At 39.4% G+C, this 26,409-nt stretch overlaps 1 protein-coding gene across 2 annotated transcripts in view; it reads right to left on the minus strand.

The window, feature by feature from the left end:
• Positions 1-23,845, minus strand: part of SEC61A2 (SEC61 translocon subunit alpha 2) — a 28,292-nt gene extending 4,447 nt beyond the window's left edge. Inside the window, exons 1-11 of one of the 2 annotated variants that reach the window (XM_070601234.1) lie at positions 23,709-23,845; positions 21,643-21,710; positions 20,216-20,281; positions 14,079-14,157; positions 9,885-10,016; positions 9,653-9,762; positions 5,429-5,582; positions 4,326-4,486; positions 3,801-3,998; positions 1,506-1,697; positions 965-1,041 (exon numbers count right to left, since the gene is read on the minus strand). In XM_070601234.1, coding sequence (XP_070457335.1) covers positions 965-1,041; positions 1,506-1,697; positions 3,801-3,998; positions 4,326-4,486; positions 5,429-5,582; positions 9,653-9,762; positions 9,885-10,016; positions 14,079-14,157; positions 20,216-20,281; positions 21,643-21,710; positions 23,709-23,715 — 1,244 coding nt within the window. In that variant the 5' untranslated portion in view covers positions 23,716-23,845. The remainder of the gene's footprint in view (positions 1-964; positions 1,042-1,505; positions 1,698-3,800; positions 3,999-4,325; positions 4,487-5,428; positions 5,583-9,652; positions 9,763-9,884; positions 10,017-14,078; positions 14,158-20,215; positions 20,282-21,642; positions 21,711-23,708) is intronic. The other variant, XM_070601236.1, reaches the window with a different exon arrangement.
• Between the last annotated feature and the right edge of the window lie 2,564 nt (positions 23,846-26,409).

Genomic DNA, 26,409 nt, shown 5'->3' on the forward strand with positions numbered 1-26,409 from the left:
ACTGTGGAAAACAGTTGGGCAGTTCCCCAACATGTGAAACAGAGTTACTCTATGACCCAACCATTCCACTCCTAGAGAAATGAAAACATACCTCCACACAAAACTGGTACAAGTATGTTCATAAGAGCATTATTCCTGATAGCCAAAAAGCGGAAACCACCAAAATTTCCATCAACTGATGAATGGATAAACAAAATGCGGTATATCCATACAATGCAATATTATTCACAAATAATGGATGAAGCCTGAAAACGTTATGCTGGGTGAAAGAAGCTACTCACAAAAGATCATATATGATTTCATTTATATGAAATGTCCAGAACAGGCAAATCTCAGGAGACAGAAAGTAAAAAGCGGTTGCCTGGGAATAGGGTGTGGGAGGGGAGGGCAGAAATGGGGAATAACTAATGGGTGCAAGTTTCCCATCTGGTGATGAAAGGGTTTTTAAAATTAAATTTTAATGATTACACACACTGAATGTACTAAAGAAAATCCCAAAACACTAAACTGCACACTTCAAATGAGTGAATTACATGGTATGTGAATTATAGCTCAATAAAGCTGTTAGCAAAAAAACAAAAAACTGATGCCTGGGCCTCACCCCAGACCAAATAAATCACAATTCCTAAAGGTGGATATTAGTATTTTTTAAAAGCTCCCAGGTAATTTTATGTGCAGCCAGCCAACAATGAGAACCTCTGATCTACAACATTTTAACACTGGGCTGAGTAGTGAAGAGAACACAAGTTCAATTAAAATAATTTAGGTGTCAATTTTGATGTGGAGAACAATTCAGTTTTGTGTGCAATTTTTGTTCTTTTGTGTCAAGTAGAAGAAAAATGCTTCAAATATGAATTCAAACAAATAATAACATTTAGCAATAAAGACAGACTGAAAAACCAAGCCCATGTGTACACAGACAGACACCCCCCTCCCCAGCAAGGATGAACACTATCCGCCTTACCTATTAAGCTCATGAACCATAGAGGTATCTCTGTGGCCCCTCATTACCATTTGCTGTTCTTTAAGCTGTTTAGCTACCTGCCAAGAGAAAAACCACCTTTAAAATCAAACTCTAACATGTCCCTGACTGCTATCTACCCGGTTTGTGTGACGTGCCTCCCACACACTAACAAGTGAAACCAGATCCCTGAAGCAGCCTGTGGTGGCCTCCCGTTCCCATTAACCCTGAAGCTACAATGAGGCACAACCACGTGACCACACATTAAACCAGGGTTTCCCAGTCTCTTTAATTATCACCTCCCTGAAGAAAAATTAAATACTGAGGAATAAGACTTGGTCAAGTTGGGCTGAGCTCTGGAGGGTCACAAACCATTGTAAAATCTAAAAATTTTCACCTTCTAGGAACAAGTTTTTAACCCCCTACTTCAAAATGAGTGAATTGAAGTTTAAATTAGAAAAGTAATTAGGAGTGTATGAATTACCAATATGACACCTAAAAATTATGATTTTTTCTTAAATTTTCAAATAAACCAAATACTTACATCTTTGGCTGAGGAACCAGACACCTCTATCCACGTCTTAGAAAAGAATGCACATGATCCCAACATGAAGATGATATAAACCACCACATGGACAGGATCCTCAAATATGGCACCCATGGACTCAGGAGGAGAAAGATAGTAACAAAGGCCTCCCACTGGGTAAGAACGAGCCGGTCCTCCCCCACTGACATCCTACAGAACAAGAATAAAGAGGACAAATGGTCAACCTAACAGGTCAAGCATACATTTTTATGACTTTTCAAACTCCCTACAGATTATGACAATGTTTTAAGCTCAAAGCACCACACCTACAGCTAATTAGTCCATATAATTCAAGGATTTACTTTTGTGTCTACTATCTTCACTCCTTCAAAATTATATAGTGAGCACCTATTATATAAAAGACATTGTGACTATATTAACAGAAGAGTCATTTTTAAAAAACCAGCATTACAATATATCTACAAGAAGAATCCTTCCTTCTCTTCCTGAAGCTAGAAATATGATTACATTTATAATCAATCTCTAACTACATTTGTTTATTTAAATATTTATTAAAGAATGGCCCTGAGCTAATATCTGTTGCCAATCTTCCTTTTTTTCCCTCTCCAAAGCCCCAGTACACAGCTGTATATTCTAGTTGTGGGTCTTTTGGTTCTGCTATGTGGGACGCCACCTCAGCGTGGCCTGATGAGCAGTGCCATGTCCACACCCAGGATCCAAACTGGAAAAAACCTGGGCCACCAAAGTGAAGCGTGCAAACTTAACCATTTGGCCATAGGGCTGGCCCTCTAACTACATTTAGAATCTGAAATTTTCTGAACTATGAGAGTATGCAACATATTCTTTCACGTTAGTCTATTAAGAATGCAATCAATTCAAACAGTGACAGAAGACTAACAACTCACTCCTTAAAGTCTATGTGATTTGTATATTATACAGAATAGTCTTTTAGTAAATATTTATAATGGGATTTTTATCTACACAAACATTTAACAATTTTTATAGTAACAGAAATGGGCACAGCATGTATTTGCTCATATTAAATAAAAGTTTTGGGGTATAAAGGGTGGGAAAGCAATTTTCAGTTGCAATGATTAAAATGGTTCCTGAATTTACAATTTCCAAATGATTCCTTTACTGTACCCCTAGAATCACTAATCCCAAATCAAAAGCACTGTTTATAGACAAATCCAATTTCCCAATAATTCTCTCATTAAAAAGAGTTTTAGTTAAGATCACAACATAATCTGCACAACCACCCAGTGCATTCATTACTCTGAAATTATCCTAGTAATAATTATTGCAGGACTATTAGCTCATGAGGGAGGGATGGCGTCCTCCCCTCATCGCAGGTAATCCATTTTCTGTTCAATGGATGGAAAAGGAGTTGTTATGGACAAAAGGAATCCTATTTCCTTCAACTAACATTCAAGAGTTACTGACTTATCCTGCTTAAATTTTTTAAAAATGACCTTCAGTAAAAGCAGAAAGAGATGTCACTATAACTTAGAATGCAAAAGATAGCATAAGATAAATGCATAGAATAAGCACATTTCAGGAATAAAGACTGTAAAGAAATAATATTCCTTGCTGGAATACAAATTCTAGAATTACGTAATCTGCAAAAAAATAAAGGATCTTAGTCTTTTTAAATTCTATAGTATTAAGGGGGAAAACACTCCTTGGTCAGGTGACAGAACTTAACCAATCAAAATTCAATCCTGCAATAACTCACACTTCAGTAACAACGTGGCTGAACCGCTTTACAAGCGGCTATGATGAAGAGGATTCTATTTCTAACAACTGTTCTCTCCTCAGTCTAGTAATTACATGCCTGTCTCCAGCCCAGTTAATCACAAACTAGTTTATTGCCACTCAGGCCCTGAGAGGCGGGAATGGGAAAGGATGGTTCTGTATCCCATATGTTATCAGCAAACAGCAGCTTTAAAAACATTATTTTAGACAGTAGTGGAATAAGATTACAAAATAGGGAGTCACTTTCATGAGAGCAACTGTGATTTTAACCTAAAAGGTCACTCAAATGAAACATGAAAATGCTTCCTGGACTGTAAAATAATAAACAGTACTTAGCCAATCTCAGTTTTACAACTTATCGATCCTCCAGATGATAAACTCTGCTCTCAGGTAAGTGAATCTGAAAATGTTACAGCAACTGCTTCAATTATGGCTCTTTCAGTTAAAAATATAACAAGGAAATGCAAATTAAAATATAACAATGAAATGTAAATTACAATAAATCAGAATACTTAGAATAAATAACAAAATACTCACAGCCCACTGTCCTAGTAAATTTACTAAAAAGTTGCCACTAAATCGAACAGACAGCATCTGGGAAATAACATAGAGGTTTGACACTAAGGCCGACTGAAGAATGATGGGAATGTTCGAGGTGTAGAAGAGCTTGATGGGGTAGCTACTGTACTGCCCTCGATACCGCGCTGACTTAATGGGCAAGTCGACACGAAATCCCTAAAAAATGAAAATTGAGACTATGTAAGAGGAACGGTACATAGCACGTAAAGAATACAGATGAGAGCCAAAACAATGGCAGTGAGGAGTATGAGAAGACAGTGCTAAGAGAATGTTCCCTTCCACACAGAGACAGAAAGAGAAATCCTTTTGTATTTCATACCCACTAATATTTTACACCTTATAGTCGAAAGAATGGAATTACTTGCTTGACGAGATTTTGAAACACTGATTTGTTAGACACTAACATTTCAAATGGAATTCTCCTCTTTAAGAGCAAAATAAAAATCCACATCCCACTTACTTGAGTGAAGAAGGCAGACTCACCTGAAAATAGATAACCACAGCAAACACAAAGACGGTCGCAATGAGGTTCATGAGATTGGGTAAGTTCTGACGATAGAAAGCCTCCCTCAAAGCTCGGACTTTGTCTGTCCTGGTGGCAAGCAAATGAAAGAGGGCTATCACTGCACCCTCAAACTCGGTACCTGACGAATCAAGACAGAAATCAACTGTAGACTCACGATCCAACGCTGTCCCGAAGTCAAAACTACTAACCCTGAGACTCCAGCACACGGCAGAAAACATGAGGCCAAATCATTCATCAGCGTTAACTTTATGAGCCAGCCATGTGTGGAGCGTCTAAAAATACTTAGATCATTGAGACAAATGTATCTTTTTAGCATAAATCTGAAGTTTTCTCAAGAGATATTCTTGATGAAAACAGCCAAAGCAGAATAAACCAAAGCAAATATTTAGTTCATAATGATTTGCCTCTCCCTTCTTTCAGGGAAAGAGTGTTTTTAGGAGGGGGGAAATGCAGCAGCAAAGCAGAACAAAGATGTCAGAATCAAAAGCTCTGTGACTCAATCTCCCAAGCTTGCTGTTAAGCTTATTTTACCAACAACTTTAATAAACCATCACTGCTCTTTTCTTAAGGCTGGGATCAGTTTAGGTGCTAACCATTCCGAATCCGGGATGGCATCTGAGAGAAGTGGAGATGGGTATGGGAAAGACAGAATGAAGTATTTCAAAATTCAGGTGCTATTACAAAGCCAAGGAGAACAGCGCTCCCTGGTGATACAATAAATAACAGTTGTTTCATCTGAAAAGTCTTAATCCACTACCTTTTTATCCCCCTAAGAATGCTGAAATAGGTCAAATCAATGACTTCTGCAGCAATGGCTTAAGCAAATGAAATTTTTTAAATCTGCTTGCAGCCACTGAAATGTTAAACGAGCAGAGGCTAAAATTTAGATGGTATTCTTTTTTTGAAGTAATGTTTCCTACTCCACAGATCTCTGCTCACGACCTGTGAACACTCAGCCTCAGGCGCCCCGGGACGTCTCTAGGCATGAACTGCCCACGACGTCTACTTCTCAGCACTCATCCAGCAAAGCTCGTGCAGGCTCAGGCACGCTGCCATGTACCTCTGCCAGTGTTAATAGTAGTGGGACTAAAGGCCTTCCAGACAATGGTCTCACAGATGTTGGTGGCAATAAAGAGGGAAATACCAGACCCCAAGCCGTAACCCTTCTGTAGCAGCTCATCTAACAGCAGCACAATCAAACCAGCAACAAACAACTGTGGGGAAAGAAAGGCAAGTAAGCTGAAGCAAGAATAAACTCGAGAAAGGGGAAGACGAACACCAGGGACTACTTTCAAAGTACCAGCATTTTTCATATTAAAACCTAATTGTTGCAATATCACTGTTACGACTCTGCACCTTGTAACCTGCTTCAGTTTAGTCAGAAGCCAACTCTGCAAATCAGAGGCTAGGAAATACTGCTACATTATAAAGCAGACATTTCAACTTTTAAAGTGTACTTATACATCATCTGAATAGTTTCTCTTACAATGGTTAAATTACGTCTAGTGAAAAGCACACTAAAACAGAAATGTTCACAGTTGTAGAACTGATGACAGCAAAAACTGAAAACATTCCAAACAGCTCCAAGGAAGGGAAAGGCCACATGAATTATGGTGCAACAAGATGCAACTGTACACTGCCATTAAAGGGAAAGCATGGGGACTGTGTTGATACATTTTTTAAAGTATTATATGTAATATATATAGAATAAGTCAAAAAGTAGAGCATAAATTAATATGTTCACAGATAATGTAAAAATCATAACAATGTAAAAATGCATTCTGTATACATAGTGACAAAGATCGAAAGTAAATTTGAAGGGTTCGCCAGGTCCTTACACTCATAATTTTTCTAAAAAAATGAAAACATACTAACTTTAAGTGAAATTGAAAATTCTTAATTTTCCTCTTGGAGAAGACATTTCTGTAAAAGCATGCATCAAGTAAAGATAACCCAGAGTCTTGCAAGAGGCCTCCTCGGTCATCTGACTCCTTGCCCAGGTCAGTAACCTCATCAGGAGGGGAGACAGTAGGCTTCCACGCCCCCAGTCTCAAGCCCGGCCCCTCTTTAAAGACCCCCTCCCGCAGCAGTGAGGAAAGGCCACTCGCATTCCTCCCAGCTCTGAAGTCTCCCACCCACGTGACTCACTCCATTTGCCCAAATCCCCAGCAGAAGAGAACAAGCCAACCACAGTACACCATGTTGAGCCTGCTTACCTTACCAGTGGTCTGCTTCCTTAACTGTCAGTTCAACAGCTGTACAGAGCCTAACTTGTCTAGTTAGTCTTTTAGTGTGACTTTCAGTGGACTGGAAAAAGGGTACGATTCTCAAAACGTCTAAGAGAGCTCATGAATCCTTACTGTTTGAAAACCAAGTTTAACATTTTGACAAGATACAAGAGAAGTTAGGACTTACTCCTGAGATTTGATTTGGACCACAATTATGTAATTGTAAATAAATACTCCCAATTTTAATACAGAAGCCCAACCCCATGCAGGGAATAACAGCTGTTCACAAACTATCAGCCAACCAGAAAGTACGACTCTGGGCTTCCGATTAAATGACCTGTCCAAGTCACGTGGACAACTCCGAAACAACGGTAACCCTCCAAGCCCCGTCCAGACCAATGTCCATCAGGCTCCAGAGGGATTTGTGCGCATCCTGTGAAAATCACACTCACAGTTTTCTAATTGGAGAAAGGAATTTCAGAGAAACCTAAATGAGAAATGGTCTCTATAATTAAAGGAATAAGATAAAAGAGAGTAACAAGCATGCCTGCCTACGAGGAGAAGGAGAAAGCAGGAAGTCACAGCATCTCATTGACCATTCAGTAACAAAAACAATAAAACTAACTGCACGCTCTTGTAGAATGCACAATACATATGAATCTCCAAAGCAGGTATAAAAATAACACTTTACATTTCAACCCTGCACGTGCGTGTGCACACACAACTTAGTTTGTCAAAACAATTTTACTACGTGCCATGCACCATGATATTTTCTATTCTTTTTTTAAAATTTTAATCAAGACCCACTATTTAGATTTCAAAACTCCCTAGTTGAAGACACCGACCAGGTGAATGAAACAAGAATAATTAAGCTGAGAAATACCTTACATGACAGCATGCAGTTTTCAAAACCTATGTTTCTAGGAGAAAACATACTGATCCCATCACATCTCTTCAGTGCATCCACACATTTTCAGTCTTAGCAATGCTTCAAAAAAGACACAAATGGGCCAGTGCCCCCCTATGATCAAACACAACAAATCTCTCTATGCAGTGACACCAGAAGCATAAACCACAAGGCAAATATTTGTACACCAGAATTTATGGAAACAAAATAGTATGCATCCACTTTACTCGTTTCATTCCTAGAATATAACTATTCCTTGATTTCTGATACTGAAAAAAAGTTAAAATCGCTTAACTCCATTTTATATCAATTCATAAATTCATAACTGACTCTACAAGAAGGCACTGCTTTATCTAACTAACCCAGACTGGTTAGCTGAGGTTCCTTAAGAATCTAAATACATCCTTACTAAAATACTAGAAAAATTTTAGTGCTGCATAATATTCTAAGAGCTAGATGCCAATTCTGAGTGTTTTTTAAAAACCAGGGTTGTTCTAAACTACGGGTTGCATAAAGCAAATGCTATTAAAGAACAAATAAGGCAAAAATTGGTCTATCAGTATCATCAACAATGCCAAAAGCACGTGCAGAGATCCTAAGCACTAAAAAGACATCAAAGTCAGTGTTGAGAGGATCTTCTCTACCCGTCCACCACAACTGGTCTTCCTCTAATTAGACACAAGGGTTCTGAGCCTTTTTTAAATGGAGAAATAACAACATGTTATTCTTTAACGAAATGTACCTTAGACCAAATGGGAACTCACTGGAGCTCAGAAAACTACAAAAGACCCTGATAATCCATCAGAAATTCCTCCTCTGGTCAAAAGACAAAATATTTCCACCTCAGTAGAAGAGGCCTCCCTGTTGTTAATAACACCAATAAACCCTTCAACAATCTAACCCTCCTTGTTCTGGATCACACTCACTAAATGATCTTGTTATTATGATTTGCTTCCTATATAAGGTTTCTTACAAAAAAAGAATGGTCAACCATGCCAGTCCGAAATGGTCTTATTTCTCTCTCTCTCTACATATATAAATATATATACATACATATATATGTATATAAACTGGTATTTTAGTTTTATTTTAAAATATTTTTATGACCTTGATCCTTTTGACCATTAAAAAAAATTTCCTAAATTCATCCTAATTTCACAGCGTGAACAAAAGGAGGTATTTCCAAGAGAACCAGGACTCAAGATGTTCAGTATTTAACGTAGGCAAACTTCTTTTCAAAACCCAATAAAAAACTATCATATAACTTAAGTACAATCCATTCTTGGGTAACTTCTCTAAATGATATGTAAGGATTGTACATTAGAGAAATATCTTCCAAGCTTTACATATTTTAAGATACTTAGGAGGAGAATAATTACGTTGTCCTTTAAAAATTCCACTCCAAAGTGTCCATTTAAAAAATCCATGGAATATATGTACATGTGTTTATATGGTATTTCACTTACTGTAAGATATTATTCGTAATGCCATTACTTTGTGTACCACTAAGAAAGAAAAACATACTGCCAGTTAAACTAAGACACAACTTATTACAAAGAATTTTTATTTTCTACTTACAAAAAAAGTTATTTTAAACTTAGACATAGATGTTTATCACTAGCTTGCTCTTTTCTGTGCCTTTGTGTACACACAATAACTTTTAGTTTCAATAACAAATCACAGCAGATTTTTGGATGACATTTTAAACAACAATTAAACAGTTATATCAAGAATGCATAAACAAGTGATGTAGTGACAATATGAACAGCTGTGACCAAGGTGACACACATACACAAGTGATGACTCCTATCGTGACTGCCGCCTGCTGATGGCAACTGTAGGACACTATCAACTGTAAGAACAAATGCTGATTCCAGAGACATCAAAATGTGAAAAATAGGCATCTTAGAATCAATGAAATACAGGTGATCCATAATTCTTTACATTGTGCAGCTATGAGCTATTACAATAAATTTTAAATTTTTACATCAACACAATTTATACATGTCACTTCAACAATCAAAATATTATAATTAAATAAAATAATTCAGAAGTAAGAAAATGAATATATCAATCACCTAAAGAATTGTTAGAAAAGAAAAAAGAGATCAAACTGCTCTCTCTGCATATGAAAAATCGGATTTCTTACCTGAATGATGATCAGGAGACAGATTCCAGCCCCCATTTCTGCAGGATCCCCATACATGCCCGTCATGACATACACAATGGCTTGCCCAATGGTAATGATCATACCAAATACTGACAAAAATTAGGGGAAAAGGAATACATGCTTACAACCAGAGACAAAAAAGACTAGAAAAACATCTTTACCACAAAATTCTCAAATTTGGAAAAGGCTCTTTAACTGTATTAATGCTCACGTTTCTGGGCTCCATTGAACAGAGCTCTATCTTTTGGTGTATCTCCAACTTCAATGATTTTGGCTCCAGCTAACAACTGCATAATCAAGCCAGATGTTACAATTGGGGAGATACCCAATTCCATTAAAGTTCCTGTAAAGGAAGGAGGAAGAAGTAAATAATCTTTACTGTACCCACTGCAGATTAATTTACAAGCATCTCAGTCCTTGATTATATCTACTAAAATACATGCTTAAATGTCAACAAGCAAATTTTTGACATCATCAATTGCTAAGCATCAATTGCTAAAAAATTCTCATTCATCAACACAATCTTGCAACAATGTATTGCATCAAAATTACTATAAATGCTATAAAAATGTAAATTTCTGTAAATTCTAAACTTAAAATGTTAAAGAAATCCTTCGAAATCTTTCAAGATTAATGTCCAAATCATTATTTTTAATAAACTTTTTAATGCAAAATAAAAAAATGACATACCAAGCCCAAAAGTTAATACCAAGTTAATAAAAACACTTAGAATATTTGTGACTCTTTTAATGCAAAATCTAAAATTACATAGAAAGTCACCTAAATCAATGTTGTAGAATCTTTAGTGGCATGAAAAATATTCATGATACAGTGGATAGCAAAAAGAATTTGAAAATAGTGTGCATAGTCTGATTTCATTTAATATTCAAGTGGTAAAATGGTTTCCTATTATTTTAGTCTGGTTGTTAAGATGTTTATATTGTTATTTTTATCCAGTGGAATTATGGGTGATTTTTCTTTTCTTTTCTTTTTTTTGCCTCTCTATTTTCTAAGCTTTTCTTTACAGGAAATATGTACTTCATTTGCAGTGAAAAAAAAGAAAACCAAAATGCCACATGTGTAAGGCAACATGTAGAACTAAGTAATTCCACATGGTGAAGACTGTGTGTCCATTGGTCATCCTGTCACATCACCTCAAATCCTGGTCTAATCAATGCTGAAAAGGTGCCCTTAGTATGAGAAAAGATTCCTTCTTAGGAGGATTCTTCATGTCTTCTCAGATACTTCTTCAATAGTAAGAGATAAAAACGTTTCTTATTGTTAAAACTAGTAAGCAGGTAGGTTGGTAGATAGATTTTTTTTTTAAGTCAAATCACCAAAATTTATAACTGTCAAATGGATCTAGTTCAAAAAATAAATCCAATCAAGCGTTAGTAAAAATTTCATATAGGATGGCACTTTGACTCAGTAGGGAAAAGAAGGGCCATGGCAAATGACTGGCTGTTTACAGAAAATTAAGACTAGATTCCTTACCTCATGCCTTACATCAAAATAAAGGCCGAATGTATAGAAAATTTAACTATAAAAGGCAAATGACAAAAGTACTAGAAGTGACTATGCTTATAAATCCTGGAAAAGAAAAAGCCTTTCTAATAAGCATGACAAAAACCCTAGAAACAACAACGAAAAAATGGACAATATGATTAGATACAACTATGAAACTTCCATGTGGCAAAAGACAGCATAATAGTTAAAAGGAAAACATTCAAACACAAATGACAAGGAGCTCATATCTCTAATATGCAAAGAGTTCTTACCAATCAATTAAAACTTTAACAAACCAACAGGAAAAGGTAGGGGAGAGACATGGTGGGGCTGCTCCCAATAGTGCTCTTTCTCAGGAAAATACCAACAACCAAGAAGGGGATCCCAGGGGCACGCCCCGTGGCCGAGTGGTTGGGTTCGCGTGCTCTGCTTCGGTGGCCCAGGGTTCTGTGGGTTTGGATCCTGGGCACAGACATGGCACCGCTCATCAGGCCGTGCTGAGGCGGCATCCCACATGCCACAACTAGAAGGACCCACAACTGAAAATATACAACTATGTACCCGGGGGCTTTGCGGGGAAAAAGGAAAAATAAAATCTTTGAAAAAAAAAAAGAAGGGGATTCAAGCACCCAAATTTGTACTGTGTAACCCTGAAACTCTAACCGAAGCTGATGGAGGCTGGTGTAAATGCTGGTAACTTGGAATTCTGAACCGAAGAACCAAAGAACCCAGGAGCCGCTGGAGCTAAATCACTGAGGAAAGGCTCCCCTCCTGCCCGAGTCCAACAGCTGCCCTGGTTCCCTCCCACAAGGCTGAGCTGTTCCACCTCTTCTTTAGACGACAAAAATAGCCAGGATCCTTCTGATAAATTCCATTTTTGTGCTTAAACTAGCCAGTAATTTTCTACCACTTATAATAAGTCCACTCATAGAAGAAATACAAATATTCAATAAAAATAGAAAATGATGTTTAAGCTCACTATATAGAGAGAAATACATATTAAATAACAGATACCAATTTTTACCTGTCTGACTGACAAACACTAAAAGACTAATAATACATCCACTACTGGAAGAGAAACGGTCATTCTCATATACCATTGCTGAGTGCGTAAAATAACATAACCCTTTGGGAAGATAATTTAGAATTATCTATCAGAAATTTAAGTGTATATAAGTGTATATGCATTATAAACAAACAGTTAAACTTCTAGAAATTGATTCTATTAAAAAATTACAGAAGGGGCCGGCCCAGGGGCATCGTGGTTAAGTTTGCACGCTCCACTTGGTGGCCTGGGGTCAGCAGGTTTGGGTCCTGGGCATAGACCTATGCACCACTCATCAAGCCATGCTGTGACAGTGTCCCACATACAAAATCGAGGAAGATGGGCACTGATGTTAGCTCAGGGCTAATCTTCCTCAGCAAAAAGAGGAAGTGGGCAATGGATGTCAGCTCAGGGCCAATCTCCTCAGCAAAAAAAAAAAAAATTACTGAAGAGTGTGATAGCATTTGTGGTAGCACTGGTTATAATGATATAAAGTTGGGAAAAAACACTGAATGCATGACAGAAGAGGCCTGGAACCATACTTAAAATACAGGCCTTACTTTATCTACAAGCCCTTCGTGATCTGGCTCTTGGACTTATTCGCAATGTCATGTCCACCACATTTCCCCTTTCCTTTTCTTCTGGCCACACTGCCTTCCTTATTGTTCTCTGAACATATCAAACACACTTGTACCTCAGGACCTTTGCACTTGCTATTCCCTAGAATGTTCCTCCTCTACATCTTCCCACAGGCTTCTCTCTCATATCCTGCAAGTCTCTGTCCAAATGTCCCTTCTCACTCCCAAAATATACTTCATGTAGAGTCTACCTTCCCAAATAGACTAATATGAACTCCGTGACAACAGGGACATTGTCTTGACCACTGCCTTAATCTCAGCACCTAGCACAAAGCTCGGCACATCGTAAGAACAATAAATACCTGCTGAATGAATGGTTCAATAAATCATGGCATAGCCATAAAATGGAACCATACATGGCCATTAAACAAATAGGTCATCCAACATATTAAGTAAACACACCAAGTAGCCGAATAGTTATATACTATATCTTATGTTTTATTTTAAAAAAAGCAAATAAATTTATATACATCAATGTATATGCAGAGAAAAGATCTGGATGGATATTCACCAATCTATTATCTTCCCAGGAGTTACCCCTGAGAAGCAAGACTTTCATTTTCACCTTTAGATAAATCTGTATATAAATGTCAGTGCATTTTTTATAGTAAATCAATATTACTTTAATCAAAAAGAATTACCAAAAAAACCCTCTCACGATGCAGCCCTACTGACCTCTTCAGCCTCCCCGACCAGCACCTCTACCCAAAGTTCCCAGACTGCCTCACGTTGCCCTGCGCGTGCATGCGTTCCTCAGGCTTCCCCCCTGCCATGGCTCACAGGCTGAGCTCCAATTTAAACGCTCTGCCAGCATCATCTCCTCTCTGACACCGCACATCAGGGGCTTTCAAGGACAGACTTCAGAGGGCCCACGAATCTCCTGAGATTCCATGAAAAATCTATGAGTATGAGTATATATGCATTTTTGTTACATAAAATGAATTAGATTCTCAGAGAAAGCATGGACCATAAAAGGATGGAGAACTGAAGTTCCGGACAGAGCTGTTCTCTGTTGCACCTCTATCTCTGTATATATGTCTATTATTACAATACATGCACAGTTTTATAATTATTTACATACTGCTCTCTTGTAGGCAATGAGTTTCTTTTACCATATCCTCTCCCCTCCGCAGAAATTGAAAAATAGTGGTTTCCACATTTTCAGATCTATTTGATGTCAGTACTAGGATAGAGGCAAAAGAAAAGAAGTACATACCTCTGTTGGATGCAAGAATAACTCTCATCCAGTAGAAAGGATCTGCAGAATCTGATGACATGATTCCAAATAGTGGTATCTATAATATTACATAAAATATTTTATAAAAATGCATTATACAAATTAAGCTTGAACTTAATTTATAAAGTATTCTCTTAATATTTGCAATACTTAAAAAAACCACAGCTTTCATGTTCTATAACAAAACAGGCATATCTTAAAGATAAAGTTCTTTAATGAAAATAAAACAACAGAAATCATTATTTACAGCATGTCACTAGTAAATACTCCTATCAGTATGGAGATTTATTGCACAATGTGCATGTACTTAACTACTCAACTGGACACTTAAAAAGATGCTAAATTTTATGTTATGTGTTTTTTACAATTAAAAAAAATACTCCTATCAGCAGATTATAGGATATATCTACCTAGTCGGAGAATAATTTTGCAAAGCTATGGGTACTAATGACAGCCAAGGTCACACTCCAAATATAAGACTGAAGATGATATATGGTGGAATATTACGCAGACAGTAAAAATTATACTTACGAAGCCTGTAATAGCACGAGGAAGTGCTTACACTGTAACATTAAGTATAAAACAGTGGTTCTCAACCTGGGGCAGTGTTGTCCCCCGGGGTACATTTGGCAATATCTGAAGACATTTTTGGCTGTCACAGCTTGAGGGGGGATGCTACTGGCATCTAGCGGGGAGAGGTCAGGGATGCTGCCAAACATCCCACAATGCATGGGACACCACCCCCCAACAAAGAAGTATGCAGACTAAAATTAAGTGCCATTGTTGAGAAGCGCTGGTATAAAAAGAAAGGTACAAAACTGTATAAATAAAGTACAAGTCCAACACTGTAAAAATACGTACAGAAGATAAAAATAGCTGTAAATATTTTTTAAAATCTTGAGTGATTATCTGAAGGTAGTGGGATTGTGGTTGATTTCTTCTTTATTATTATTTTCAGTATTTATCAAATTTTCTATAATGAGCACATATTACTTTTTAATCAGGAAAAAAAAAAACCTTAACTTAAGAATGCTTCCTATTATATGACCCATGATTAGGACATATCCCCTCCCTCACCATGTGGGCATCAGACACGAAGACAAATACATTCATAATTTCCAAATCTCTATACGAAGCTGATTTAACAAGAAAAACAGCTCCAAAAGATGCTGCCAGCAATTTTAAACAACCCATTTGTCAACCTAAACCTCTTTGGATGTCTGAATTTATTAGCTGGGTGGCAAAACCAGTAATATAAGAAGCATGAATATAAGTGCACCCTATAGCTACAAACACTCTTCAGCTAATGTGAGAGAAAAGGAGGAAGGAAGTTGTCATATAAAAAACAATTCACACTACAGGATGGTCCATATCACAATATTCCGTAAGTGGGAGAGAGGCCAGTCAGTCAAATTACTTTCCTTAATTGTGCACGATAGAGACAGGCATTACCTCCACAATTGGATGCTTTGTGGGATACTGAACAAGAAGTTGTTAGCCAACCTCCCATAAGTAATGGTATTCCCTCCTTTCCTCTACTCAGCAGGATGATTATTATTATCAGTGTCTAATTGTGTTCCTCTTAGTAAATTCCATAGCTACAGGATCATGTACGACAATCGCTGGGCAGCAACAGGAGCTATTTTCTATGACTGTCACAGTTGGGGAGTTCCAGGCTTTTTTATTATATGACATATAATAATCAGTTTCAATTTGACAAACTACAGTATAGTACTTTAGAGAAACAAGTATTCTACGCTTTAATGGAAACCCTGAACTGATCAGATGGACAAACAGAGACTCAGCACTAGGGATTTCCAAAGGTAGTGGGAACTGATAACCAAGCAAGAAATTTCTGGGCTAAGAGGGCAAGCTGCAATTAAGTCACAGAATTTCCCATCTCAATCCATGAGAAAACACATTTTTAAAAACGTGTAAAATTAACAAATGAGTTGGGAAGACCTGTAGAGGGAGCTCTCACGCCCTACCATTTGTGGTCAACTACTGACCCCAAACAGAGGAGGACCTTGCACTCCCAAACAGGAAGAGCAATACTTTAATACTCCAGCAGGAGGAAGACTTCCTTCTTGCTCAGCAACAGACTCACCCGACGGAAAAGGCCGCATCTCAGCCAATGAACTCGCCACCGGAACTTTTTACTATCCTCTGATGAACTTCCATTCTCTCCTTGCTGATGACTTCCCTTCCTTGTCCCACCCTCCTCACTATAAAAGCCTTCCAGGTTGTGTAATCCCTCGGGGTATCTCTCTGCTCCCCAGAAGAGATACTGCCTGATTCATGAATTGTTTAATAAAGCCAATTGGGTCTTCAAATTTACTCAGGTGAATTTTCTGTTTTGTTTTGTTTTGTTGAGGAAGATTAGCCCTGAGCAAACTGCTCCCAACCCTCGTCTTTTTGCTGAGGAAGGCTGGCCCTGAGCTAACATCCATGCCCATCTTCCTCGACTTTATATGTGGGACACCTACCACAGCATGGCTTGTCAAGTGGTGCCATGTCTGCACCCGGGATCAGAACCAGCGAACCCCAGGCCGCGCAAGGCGGAACGTGCAAACTTAACTGCTGTGCCACTGGGCCGGCCCCAAATTTTGGTTTTTTAACAACAGTAAAAGCTAACATAAATGAAAAAAAACTAAGGAAAAAGAAAAAAAAAACTCATAAAGCAGCCAAACAAGGAGAGGGATCATAAAATTGAAGCACTGGTGGTCATGGGGAGGAGAAAACAGACAATTGAGGGTAGAGAGACTCAGCATAATGCTGCTCCAAACCAGCACAATGGGAAGGCAACAGAATCCTCAGAATTCCCACAAAATTCCACATCTGGAGAAGAGCAGGCTGCAGAAATATCCTTATCTGTTTGCCTCCTTTGGCAAGGAGGGAGCAGAAACAGCAGCTGAGAAGAAATGGATGAGAGAAGTGAGCAACGGGGCTCTCTCTGGTGCAACGACAATTAGAGATCTATACTAAACTGGGAACCAGGAACAATCTGAAGTCAGGAACGGAATGGAGCCCTCCTCGGTCAGGTGGTGAGAACCTTCACAAGACATTTAACAGAAACCTCAAGAAGAAAGAGAGAGCAGAGCCCAAGTAGCATTCACTGCATTTATCTCAGCTCCCACCATTCCCTGGAGCTCAAGAAAACTGGGTAGAACAGGAAACCCCAAACCCTTAAACTGTGGCTGGCAGGGGAAAATAAACCTCCTGAGATTCAGCGAAAAGAGAATCAAGAAATGACCAGCACTGGGCAGAACGGCCTAAGCGTGAGGAAGACAAAAAGACCCAGTTTCGCAACTATGTAAACTATTAGAGGAAAAAAAGAAAAGTAACACAAAATGCGTAAATTAATTTATTGCATCAAACAGTCTAACAAATGACACACTTTTCTTTGAGTTATGTTTCTTCTTCTCAAGTTCTTGGGTTCTAGCTGCAAAACTTAAAGTATATACTATCTAGCCATTTACAGAAAAATGTTTGCTGACCCCTGGAGTAGAAGATTCAATATTGTCAAGTCAGTTAATTCTCTCTAAATCGATCTATAAACTCAAAGCAATACAAATCATAATCCTAGCAGGCTTCCTTATAGCAACTGATAAGCTGATTCTAAAATTTATATGGAAATACGAAGAACCTAGAATAGCCAAAACCACCTTGAAAAGAAAGAACAAAGTTGGAGGACTTTTACATCCTGACTATGGGACTTAGCACAAAGCTACAGTAATCAAAACAGTGTGGTTTACCGTAAAGATGGACTCAAGATCAACGGAATAGAAGAGAAAGTAGAGAAACAGATCCATGCTTATACGCTACAGCCTTTTCAACAACTGGCTATCTATGCAGACAAGAATGAACCCCAACCTCACCTCATGCTGCACACAAAAATTAACTTGGAACAGACCATAGACCAAAACATACAAGCTAAAACTGGAAAATATTTAGAAGAACACGGAAGAAAATCTTCACAACCTTAGAACAGGCAAAAATTTCTTAGATAGGAAACAAAAACTATGAGCCATCAAAGAAAAAGATGAACTGAACTTCATCAAAATTAAAAACTTCTGCTCTTCAAAAGATATTGTTAAGAAAATGAAAAGGTAAGTCATGGACTAGGAGAAAACTATTCACAATATATTTATCTCACAAGGACTGGTATCCAGAAAATATAAAAAAATGCACATAAATCAATAACGAGACAATAATGCAATTTTTTAATGGGTAAAAGATTTGAAAAAGACACTTTACAAAAGAAAAACAGATACCCAGTAAGTACATGAATAACTTGTTCAATATCATTTATCAGGGCAACGCAAATTACAACCACACCCATTAGAATGGCTAATACTCAAAGGCTCAACAGTACCAAGAGCAGGCAAGGGGGCAGAGCAACCGGAACTCCTCCACACAGCTGGTGGGAATATAAAAGGGGTGACGACTTGGAAGAGAGTTTGACAGTTTCTTACAAAGCTGAACATGTATCTACCACACAATCCAGCAATTCTACGCGTAGGTGTTCACCCAAGAGAAATGAAAACAAAGATCCACAGAAAGTCTTGTACAGCACTGTTCACAGTAACTTTATCTGTTGTAGCCAAAATCTGGAAACAACCCAAATGTCCAAGAAGCAAAGAGATGAACAAATTCTGCTACACAGTAGAACACTACTCGGAAATAAAAAGGGAGGAATTGCTGCTATACCAACAACATGGATGAATCTCAAAAAGCTGAGGATGACGAAGCCAGACACTAAGGAGTAACATTCTACGATTCCATTCATATGAAACTCCGGAAAAGATAAATTAAATCATAGGCGAGGAAAGCAGATCTGTGGTTGCCTAGGACTGGAGGTGAGGTGGGGAGTGACTAAGAAAGATTACAGGGAACTTTCTGGAGTGACAGAAATGTTCTATATCCACTGAGGTAGTAGGGACGTGGGTGCATACATTTGTCAAAACTCCTCAAAATGTACACTTAAAAAATGGGTGTATTTGGGGCTGGCCCCGTGGCCGAGTGGTTGGGTTCGCGCGCTCCGCTGCAGGCGGCCCAGTGTTTCGTCGGTTCGAATCCTGGGCGCGGACATGGCACTGCTCGTCAGACCACGCTGAGGCAGCGTCCCACATGCCACAACTAGAGGAACCCACAACGAAGAATACACAACTATGTACCGGGGGGCTTTGGGGAGAAAAAGGAAAAAACAAAATCTTTAAAAAAATAAAAAAAATTAAAAAATAAAAAAATGGGTGTATTTTACCATACATAAATTATACCTTCATAAAGTTGATTTTTACTTTAACGGAGGGAAGAGAAATTTCCAATATGTTAAAAGTAGATGGTAGGAATACGAATGATTGTTTTTTCTCTATACTATTCTGTATTCTTTAAAAGTTCTCTCTCCCTGACCACCCAAAACAATTTTAAACTAAGTACGGTAGTAAAATATTTTAATGATCAAATCATTTCACTTTTCAAAAAATACATTTGGCTTTTTCCCAGATTACATACTTAATCTGTTCTACTGCTTCCTAATACAATTTTTTTTAATTCCTAATATGTATTTCCATAGCTTTTCAAAATCCTCCAAAAACTTTCACCTAAATGATCTATTTTAATTCTCACAACAACCCTGTGAGATGACAGCTCACATCTTTATCATTTTATGAACTTAATCTCTGCAAAATTTTATTAAAAAGCATCATTGAATTTTATCAATTTATAAACAGAGAATATCCCTGGGATTCTAGAATTTGGGTTCTTGGGATTTTTAAATTAATTCATGCTATTTACAACATGATTAAAGGCAAACAAAATGGAAAAAATATTTGCAACATATATGACAAAGGTTTAACACTTTTATATACAAAAATCTGTCATAAGTCAGTAAGAACAAAAACTCAAGAAAAAAATGGATAAAGATCATTAACTGAAAACTAAGAGGAAAACAGAAAAAATAAGATTAATTTTCACTATCAACTCAGATTAAAAATAATGATGCTTAAAATAATTCAGTGTATTTGTTATTTTAACTAAAATGAAGTTCTCAAATTCTAACCAACCAAACCTTAGAACAACAGTACAGACATTTATTTACTATTATGGTTACATACCTGACAACATACTAAGAAAATGAAGAGAGTTATAGCAGTCCATAGTACCTTCTCTCTAAACTGGATCTGCACAGCAAAATATAAAGAATGGTCAATCAAAACCAAGAAACAGTAAATAGAAAGCAAAAATCCATATTAAAGCATAACCCACATTCCCCATCATGACATGCTCCTATTATTTACTCTTAAAATACTCTCACCCTAGTTAGTAGCAGCTAAAGCAAACAGCTGAACTTCTCAAACATAGCTTTCTTTACTTTTCCAAGAAATGATTTTTTTCTTTTGGTGAGAAAGATTTGCCCTGAACTAACATCACTAACATCTGTGGCCAATCTTCCTCCTTTTTTTTTTTTCCTTGAGGAAGATTAGCCCCAAGCTAACATCTGTGCCAATCTTCCTCTACTTTGTATGTGGGATGACTCCACAGCGTGGCTGATGAGTGGAGCAGGTCCGTACCTAGGATCGGAACCTGTGAACCCCGGCCCCTGAAACTGAACACGTGGACCTTTAACCACTCGGCCACGGGGCCGGTCCCCAAGAATTAAGTGATCTAAACATAGGGTGGCCTCATCACACTGTACTGTGTTCACCGAAAAAGTTGAAAAGCAAGACACAGACCCGATACGCACATATTTCAGTTAACCCAGTACTGTGGAAAGCTAGGAGTGCCTATAATATTATTATATGAATATTTCATGGAATATGAAAAGAGTTTCTTGGGATGTCTGACATGTAATTGGAACAACTATTTTTATAACCTCAAAGCAATAAAAAATATATATATACTTCTAAATAAAATAGTTTAACAAAATTTTTACTTATCTCTTTCTATGTCCCTATTCCTGTTAGTTTCGTGAGAAATCACAAGTACAAAGAAAAATGTCTGGGACCTGGCCAGTTGGGGACTAACGATATTTCTGGAATTTAAATACCTTCACTCCAAACGTGCACAATGATGGAAGCACAATTTCATGTGGCACAACAGCTCCTGAACGCATGGCTGTGACTGCTCTTTGCATTGAACGAATCAAGAAATGGGGGCTATAGACTTGCACAAATGCAATTCATTTATGTAAAACAGTTGTATGCATTGAAACTGACCCAGTGGACTGGGTCGTTCACAGCGCAGTGGACCACTACCCACAGGAGAATACCGTATCTTATCTAACACACGGGCCAAAGAAACACTTGGTTTGCAAATGTCACCACTTAAAGAACAGTCATTTTTGAAACCATGAGAGAACCTATCTAGATTTAAACAGGTCTATACTAGTTTTACTCATTTTGTGCCTCTTACAAGGAGGAGGAGCAGGTAATATTTTTCCTATTAACAACTAGAAAAGGGTTGGGGAGACTAAATCAATTCTGCTAGTTTAGCAGAATAAGTCACTTAGCTGCCCTCTATATTACTAAAATATGATACTTACTTTCCTTTCAGGTTTCTGAATTTCTGGTAGAACTGCACAGAAAGGTTTGATAACTTCTAAAAATTTGACTGTTTAAAAAAGAAAAGAATAAATGTCCCTATTACAAAGTTTTAAAGAAGAGAGGTAACTTTCTGCAGAATCACATACAAATGTTCTCTTTTACTGGCAATCCATCCCATCCCCACCTCCAAAATCAATTAATCATAACACTCTCCATTTCAAATATATACGGGAAGAGAAATAATTCAAGGGACAAAAGAAGCCAAAAGGTTTAAGGGCTAGTCAGCAAAAGCAAAGTAAGACAAGAATCCTTTCACCACGATTTTGCTTCCTCATGCTTGTATCCAGCCCTTTTATACACACAGAAAAGGAACCATTCAGTGAGCATCGTTACATCAAAAAGAGCAAACACAGTCTATTATGTTACCGCAAGACAATGCATTATAGAAGAAAACAGGACATATCAGAGAAGAAACAGAGGAAGAAAGCAGAACAAGAAATGGGCTGAAACGAGAGAACGGACTTAATTTAGACGGAAAGATGCTGACATGCGCAGGTGAGAAAGATCATGGAATCACCCCCTATAGACGGCTTTTTTAACCCTACAATCCCTACTTGGTTTCATTATGTCACTATTCATTGCTTGATCGCTCTGCCACGTAAGGATCTCAAAGTACTTGTATACGTACAATAATCAGCCCAGAGAATGACACTTACATTTCATTAGGAAGCATTGTCTTTCCAGACAACTCATAATATACAAAAGTAAAGATAAAAGTTCTTTAAGGATAGACACTATCTTCTGGCACGGTTTAAGTCAAGTCCTACCAAAGAACTGGAGGCCGAAGACAACAATCTCTCAGTCCGCCAGTGTCTGTAACGTGCAGAAACACAAGAAGCCACAACTAGCCATAAGCGATGATCACCTTCCCCTGCAGACACTGGAATCTGTACACTACCACCACGAAATTGTTTTAAAACGGACATGAGTAATTACACCTCGGCAGTTGCCCAGAAAGGTGACTACACTATCTTTTTACAAAACCTCTGAAAATGATGGCAGTCACCAATGTTTGATAGAAGAATTCAGAAATTCTCAAGGGCAGATGTTTGTTACCCAAGTACCAGTGCAGACTATTTGCAAATTAAATTTGAATTAGGAAAGCATTCATCTCTAATGTAAAACAAACACCAATCACATCACGAAACTTCCTAGATCCCCTTTCTCTCTTTTCCACCTCGATCCAAGCCACCTTCCCAGATTTGTTGGCATTTTATGATCATCTGTGTAGGAGCATTCATGGTCAAGCAGTGCTTTTGCTGCCACTTGTGTTGCAGAATTTTTTACCCGTGACACCGTAAATTCAAGGCCAGGGGTCTCCTCTACCTCCTTTCTAGCTTCCCCCAAATGTCCACTAGTTGGCCAATGGGTGCACAGCTGGGGTTTGCAGTTATTCATTCAACAAACATCCGGGCAGCTATGTAAGTATATATACGAACATACGCGGTGGTGAGTGTCTCGGAGAGGGCCCTCTGAAGATGCCATAATACAAGGCCTTGTCCCTAGGGCTTATGCAACCTTACAGACAGTGAGTTTTCAGTCAACGCTACACAAGGACTGAAACGATAATTTTAAGAAAAAACGCTATGCTACCGATCGCACTCCCTTCCTCCCCTAAAATACACGCCATGCATCACTTTTCCAAAAATTAAACAAGTCCGGGGCTTTTATTCATCCCAACTCATATGCCGAGGAAGGGTGATTTGAGAATAAAAATAGGAGCTTCCAAGCTCCTGAAAAATTAAAAGTGGTCCAGGTTTCGCCCAGGTCCCTAACTCCCCGCCCCCCAAACCAACGGGCTCCCCGCGCCGCCCTCCGCTCCTCGCCACCCACGGAGCGCAGACCCCGGGCCTCCGGGCCGCCCCGGGAGGCCCCGCACGGAGGCAGGAGCGTCGGCGGAAGCCCCCGGCCCGCCGGCCGCCCGACCCCGAGCGGCCGCCCGCCCCTCCGCTCGCAGCCCGTCGGAGCGCGCGCCCCGGGCCAGAGCCGCGCCGCCGCTACTCACTGCCCATGGCGGCGGCGGCCGGCGGGACCCGGCGGCCTCGGCGCGGCCTTCGCTCGGTTCCCTCGGCTCCGGCCCCGGCGCCCGCTCCCGACGCGCTCCGGCCGGCCCCGCGCAGGCTCCGCCCACGTCACGTGACCCGCGCGCCCGGCCCCGCCCCCTGACGCGGCGCCGCCAACGTCCGCCGCGTTGCCATGGACACCGCTGGCGCTCCCGGTGGCGTGCGCGGCGCGGCTGGGAGCCTGCAGCTTCTGCGACGCCGGGGCCGTCCCCCAACCCCGAGCTCCGTGTCAGGCGGTGGCCGTTTCCTTCACCGCCGCAGCCGGCCCAGGCCAAAGACCGGCCGAGGAGCGCGGGCCGCCGTTGGGTCCCCAGGCCTGGGGTGAACCGCACGAGAGCCCGTCTCACCCAAACCGCCTTTTTATTTTGCTTCCATCTTATTGGAAGTTTTCAAAAATTTGTGACCCTTTGTCTCTAGTTAACAGCTTATGAACTCTCCACTCTCTACTGCTTAGAGGTTGACACATAGAAGGCCCTTAAAATTTATTTTCCTTACTCAAATTTTAAAATCCTGCAAGCTAACTTCTGTTCTAACGTCTGCTGAAACAAGCTATTTCAAAGGTCACTAACGACCTATAATCACCAAATCCAGTGATCTGTTTTAATGCTTATGATAAATCAATGGCAAGCAATAGGCTATATTGGAGTATATGAGGAAGCCATTTGGTAAAAACTAACTCGGCCTGACCTTGTTTTTCCAAAAGGGCCTGACGTGGCATTAAGCATGCGTTGTATTTACTATGTCCCAAAGACAAAAACAATGCCCTTTAAGATAAAGATGTAACTTCCCCCAGTCATTTCCTTAAGCATAAGAGTCTCTCCCCAGGCTGGGGATTGATTGCCGACCTGTTGTGACCACCCAGCTCAAGACCACAGACCTGCTACCTGCTGTGTTCAATTGCTCTGTGTGTGAACCACTGGGCCAGCTAGGTAATCTCGTGACTGTTGTAAAATGTTGTAAATATCCAATCATATGTGATATATGCTTTTTGACAGTATATAACTGCTGTGTACACTCTCACTTCTTCGGAGTGCTCCATTCCTTTGTGAGAGGACTCTCCCAGGCTATATGGTCCTCAGATCTGGCTCATAATAAACTCACCCCAATTTTTGATTTATAGATTGGTTATGGATTATTTGCATCAACGCTTAGATCTCTGTCCAAGAAGGAAAGAAAATATTTGTGTGTGCACACTGACAGATTCTCTCCTTCCACACTCTAGCCAGGCTCCTCTGAGCCCTTTCTCCACTAGGCCTGTAAAGAGTTGAGTAAACGCAAACATAGTTTCTAACAGCTCCATCCCCAGGATGACCCTAGCCTCCTTAAAGTGTCTGCCTAGGAAAGCATAAGGCTGCCAAAAGAATTTACTGTTTGTCCCAGCCAACACGTGAAGATAGGGACTCCATCTCCGTCTCCCAGCCTCTGTGGGAGGATAGGAGCCGGATTCCCATAAGCACCAGTTAACAAACCCAGATGAGTTTCATGTGGACCAAACCTTCCTTCCAGCTGTTTGTAATTTTTCACTCCCCTGACGCTGAGTCCCCACTCACCTCTCTCCCTAGTCCCTCACTCTCTTTTTAAAACTCCAGCCACCTTTGTACAAATCAAAGTTGAGTTTAGTTCGCTTTGGGCTCTTTCCCTACTAAAATAGCATATTATGGATTAAAATCTGTCTTTACCACTTTAATTAGTGTCTGGCGTTGCTTATCTTTGAATATACGCACACACTTGTATACATATACATACACGTGCACACACACATACACATATACATACAGCAATTTAGGCTGGGCTTGCATGGGTCTCTGCTCCACTTGGAGTCATCTGGGACAGCTCCAAGGCTGGGGACTTAAATTATCAAAAGGCTCTCTCACTCATTCACAAGTCTGGCATTTGACACTGGCTGTCAGCTAAGACCTCAGCAGAAGCTGTCGGCTCAAACACCTCCACAGGGCTTCTCCACATGGCCTGGGCTTCCTCACAACATGGCAGCTGAGTGCCAAGGCATGTCCTTGGAAGTGACCCAGCATCATTTTCAGGGCACTGTATTTATAGAGGCAGCCACAAAGTTCTGCTCAATTTCAAGAGGGAAGGGAAATAGACTCCACTTCTATATGGAGGTATGGCAAGGTTCTGGAAGAGCATGTGGCACACAAAATACTGCTCTGGTGACTTTTGGAAAATACAATCTACCATAGTCATAATCTCACATCCTATGACTTCGTTCTTACCTCATTCTACTTTGTATTAGTCATTTTCATACTTGTCTAACTTCCCCTACTCCATCATGAACTTCTGGATGGCAGGGAGGGTCTTAATTTTTGTGTCTACAATATCCTGCAAGTGGTTGACTTAAATAGAGTTTTGACAGTCGATTGTGAGCTAATTTCATGAAAATAACATCCTTTCCATACAGATGCAGTAAATTGAAAATCTTATTGACAGAAAGAGAAGAGTAGCCAGTACCTCTTGCCTGCCTATTTCTGAGACAGCTCCATGTTTCAAGTTAGAGTCTGGGAATAAGTTTTGACACACTAGATAACTGGTAAATTACCCGTCCAATATTCTTCAGTCTCTCTACGACTATGTGCTACTCAGGACTTTTGCTTGTATAACCACACTATGCCACCCAATCCACATCAG

This window comes from Equus przewalskii, chromosome 30, assembly GCF_037783145.1.
Source record: "Equus przewalskii isolate Varuska chromosome 30, EquPr2, whole genome shotgun sequence".
In the NCBI taxonomy this organism is placed as follows: Eukaryota; Metazoa; Chordata; class Mammalia; order Perissodactyla; family Equidae; genus Equus; species Equus przewalskii.